The 4386-nt window shown below is 39.8% G+C and overlaps 1 protein-coding gene across 1 annotated transcript; it reads right to left on the bottom strand.

Moving 5' to 3' along the window:
- Positions 1-3057: 3057 nt before the first annotated feature.
- Positions 3058-3957, bottom strand: LOC139134455 (growth hormone secretagogue receptor type 1-like). Its single transcript, XM_070701315.1, has one exon. The coding sequence runs from the start codon at positions 3955-3957 to the stop codon at positions 3058-3060; it is 900 nt and encodes a 299-aa protein (XP_070557416.1).
- Between the last annotated feature and the right edge of the window lie 429 nt (positions 3958-4386).

Genomic DNA, 4386 nt, shown 5'->3' with positions numbered 1-4386 from the left:
GATCAAAATGATTCATTTTCCTAGGTTTTTCAATTGGTATTTCTAGCCACTAATATTGTATGTACAATGAGGGAGATTTTTAGCTTCACCCTACTGTGACTATGGCATGTGTTTGGCATTTCATTTCTACCCAAACAAACAGAAGGGAACGAATGGTGAAAATTGGTTGGAAAATACCTTGTCCTTTTCTTTATGAATAACTCGTTATTTCGATTAGTCGATATTACATTTTGTTGGCCGGTCGATAGGAAGTTGATTCGAAAAAAATACGAAAATATGGGATCAAAACTTGTCTTCCTTACTACTTAGGATGCGTTAAGTGGCAGTAAGTATGACAGTTTCACCTCGGATTGATCCGTGCGTGTGGCTTTGAATTCATCAAAGATACCAGCGTGTGACTTGCATCGTGATTGCTTAGTTACAGTAAGGTTCTTGTTTTGGATTTTCAATGGAGCTGAGTCTGTAATAGATGAGATTGGAGCTGACGATTTTTATAGACGGAATATTTTCAAAGGTATGGGCACGTCAAATCGCGTTTTATGGGCCATGGGACTCACCTTTCTAAGTAAAACTTCTACGCAGGCATTGACGTGAGCACCTGTGCCGTGTTTGTGCAATAACATCTGTTCACGCGAGATAGTAATAAAGAAGGGAATAAGATCGCAATAAATGAACTTCTCTACGAATTATCCACAGCATGTATTCAAGAGCTAAAAAGAGCATAAATGTATGCTTAATTAACATCTCTACTATGACGTCTAAAAGATTACTTGAACGTGATGGTGCAATGAGAAATCATTCGAACATTTGTTTTCTTCCTAAGTTTCCAGGTGCTTGGGTAATCCTGTTGAAGTATATTTACCACCTGATTGTATTTAACGGTACGAATTTGAAACGTGTCATTTCTAGCCTGTTTAAATATTGCTTTTACGGCATTCTCCTTTTTGTAGACAGGGCACACTTGGCCACTTTTTAATTTACGCGTGGACATCACGATACGTTTACACCTTTCGACTACGTATTTAAGTTCTGAGTAAATTATTTCATTATGTTACGTTGTTGTTTTGTATGTTTCCTAAGGATAACCCTTTGAGCAAAATTTTAGTGCAAAATTTTACCAATTTTCATGAATTTTTCTGTAATTTTTTGATAATTTTGGACCAACTTGACCTCACATTTCATTAGCTATAGTTTTTTCTCAAAATATTGGCAAAATTCTGAGAAAAATTGACTTGGGTTTATTTTATAAAGGAGACAAAAATAGACTTTGGCGCTCAAAGGGTTAAAATAACACTTCAAAATCCTTGATTTTCCTCTAGGAACTTCCAATAGGAAAAACAACTAAAATGTTTGTATGGCGGTAACATAGCGATTTTTACAAAGGTTTAATATGAAAAAGTACGAAATGCAACACGTTAAAGTAACAGCTAATAAGATCTTGTCGAATCTGTTATCTAATATTTACATCGCTCATCTTCATTGTGTTTTCTGGGCATATAAAAAAACAAGGAAATTTCAGCCACGCAGTCGAGAAACAATGTATTGCTTAGCGGCTTTGTTTTACATTGACTGAACATTAAATACAATCCTCATCACAGATAAGCTTTTAACTTCATTTCGTTTCCATACAAAGAGAATAATAAAACGCTATGTGATAGTAAATGCCACTGTCACCTGAGAATAGAATGACGTAAATGTAAATAATCGCAGTGATTTTTGTTAAAGCTAATACGTAAATGGCGCAACAGTAGGAAAAGTTATTGTTTCTTGTAACAGAAATTATGGACCAAGCGTGTCTTTCGTAATAACGTAGGAGACTTGGTGCGTAGATCGACCGACAAGGTAGCGTATAAAACTCAACGCGGCCCGCTCAATTAATAAAACACTTCTTGCCGTCGGCGACAAATGTAATATGAAAGTGTAGGAAAATACATCAATTTACACCTATATGTAAATCGGTTCTACCTGGCTTGTCCAGAATTGAAAGTGACAGTCAGCGTCGATGCTGCTCAGATACTATTGCTAAGTGTGACAAAGTGTAAACTTTCAGGCACAATGATAAAATACTGATAGCGGTAGGATATAGTGTAAACTTGACCGTTTCAAGAACATGTTCTGTGCGATGCGATCACTCGGTATACATGAGTCAAAGTGCAAACGTATAATTTGGAAATGCAGGCTGTGCCCGGGTAAGCCCACCCTAAATCGGAATTATTCGACGATTAGGCAGGGTAATTTCAAAAGTGTCTATGCTGATTACAATATTTGTATACTGTAATCTCCCAGCTATAAATTTTATCGCCAATTTCCGCGGGCTAGGATATAATAATCATCAAACGAGACTGGGAAAGCAAATGCCATTGAGATCGAAAAAATCTTAATACATTGAGAAAAATCCAATGTTTGTATGGAATGTATCTTTAGCTAAATATGAAAACGCTCCCAGTCAAAACAGGCGTAATGAGTACAATGAAAAACCACACGTACATTTAAACTCGAATATAATCTATTCTACAAAAAGATTGAGAAAATTCCAGGATGTTTACTATCCCTTGCTGAAAATTGTCAAGGATATCCCGAAATTCCTCTTTTCTTGAATCGTTGGAGTTGGTGACAAAAGATGCACGCAATGTGGTTAATAAGATATAAGGTATTGGAAATCAAAATCTACTCCCTACACACCTAGAAAATTCTCGATAACAGAATTAGAAAAAGTGTCGAGACACAGTTATACATATGACGCAACAATCTGCACAATACGAGAAACAGGTAATTTGACAGTGCGCGATGTTGCTTTCATATCGGCGTGAAATTGTATTTTTCACACTACATGTAACGAAACGTTAACGTAAAGTTGGAAAATTGTTGATTTTTCCTGTTGTTATTCCATAGTGAGGAATAAAACAGCGATGACTATTGCAACAAAGCAGTTTGTTGCATTATTTATGACAAATGGCTGTAAACGTACACCTCAGACTGAACCAGCGCTGTGTGTCATACAATGCTTTAAATTTTTCTCTTAAGTTCCAGAAATCACGCTTTAGAAAAGTGTCCGAGTCAAAAATTTGTGGCGCTCGTAGCCGGGCAATGCTGTGAACATCCCGAGCTAAAAATGGTCATTTCCTTGTCTATTGTAGGGCTATTCAAGGTTGGTCGGCGAACGTTTTGAACTTTTTCCTTGCAATGTCTTAACTTCCTGAAGTTGATGGAGAACGCATCCTTAAATGCCTTTCTGTACTTAGAACTCATCGCATTGTATATCAGTATATTCGACGAGGAATTGATTTCCAGCGAGTAGACGACCAGGTTGTTCAGACACAAGATGACTTCCTGAGGGATCTCGACGTCTCCGTAGCGCCAGAGCAGATAGGTGACGAGGTAACAAATAAAAGGCAGTGTGAAAGTGAAGTGAGTCAGCGCTGTGGTCAAACACACTCTCATGATTTGATGTTCGTGTGTCCGTATCGATCCGGCTGCGTTCGCATTTCGCAAACGCTGCAACTGGCGGATGATCATCGAATAGACGCACAGCACGGCGCACATCAGGCTGAACACAGCAAGGACGTAAATAGACTCGAAGATCAGTTCAGGTAGCTTCTTGCCGTGAGGGTCAACACTCATGCAGCCGACAAACTGTTCGATGCTGAGAAGAACCGCCAAACTCCAAACGAAAACTATCACCTGAATAACGCGCGTCCGCTTGTGAATGAACCCTTCCCTGTACGCGTGGGGCTTGCAGAACGCCATGTAGCGTTCCAGGCTCAACACGGTGACGGTGAACAGCGAGACGTACTGACTGATGCGGGACAAGAACATATCGACGCACAGTGCGGTGATGTTTTGGTGAAGCCAGGTGTAGTCGGTGATAGCACAGATCCACGTGTACCAATGCAGTGAAAGGTGAAGAAGATCAGCGACGGCGAGATTTACCAGGTATGCATTGGTTGCTGTCCGCATGTGAGGAATTCGGACCACAACAAACATGAACAACAAATTGCCTATTATACCGAAAGTGCATATGCAGAGCCCCGCAATGAACTGATCCTTCGAACTTACAATACAGGCGGGAAGTTGATCCTGTTGTCCGCAAAGAACGTCATTGCTGTTGGGATAGCTACATTGCAATGATACGTTCACACTGCTCGAGTTGTTTCTGAGTACGTAATGCTGCATTGTACGTGAAAAGGCGACAGTTCAGGATATAGTACTCACAAAACTGTGTGCATGTGTCCGAGAGGCCTTTGCAGTCAGCTCGAACCGCTTGTCACTTGCTTTTCATGTAGTCATTTGCGATGAACGACCTCTTAGTGGATAGTCGTGCATGTAAAACTCTCTGAATTCGCGAACTTCGGACGATTCCTTGAGACGAAGAGCCATCGGCTTTGT

The sequence above is a fragment of the Ptychodera flava genome, chromosome 6 (assembly GCF_041260155.1).
Source record: "Ptychodera flava strain L36383 chromosome 6, AS_Pfla_20210202, whole genome shotgun sequence".
NCBI lineage: Eukaryota > Metazoa > Hemichordata > Enteropneusta > Ptychoderidae > Ptychodera > Ptychodera flava.
This window is presented reverse-complemented; position numbering and strand designations above follow the sequence as displayed.

What these genes read in the sequence shown, in the direction of transcription:
- LOC139134455 (XM_070701315.1), bottom strand. Translation starts at nt 3,957, where the DNA reads ATGCGGACAGCAACCAATGCATACCTGGTAAATCTCGCCGTCGCTGAT.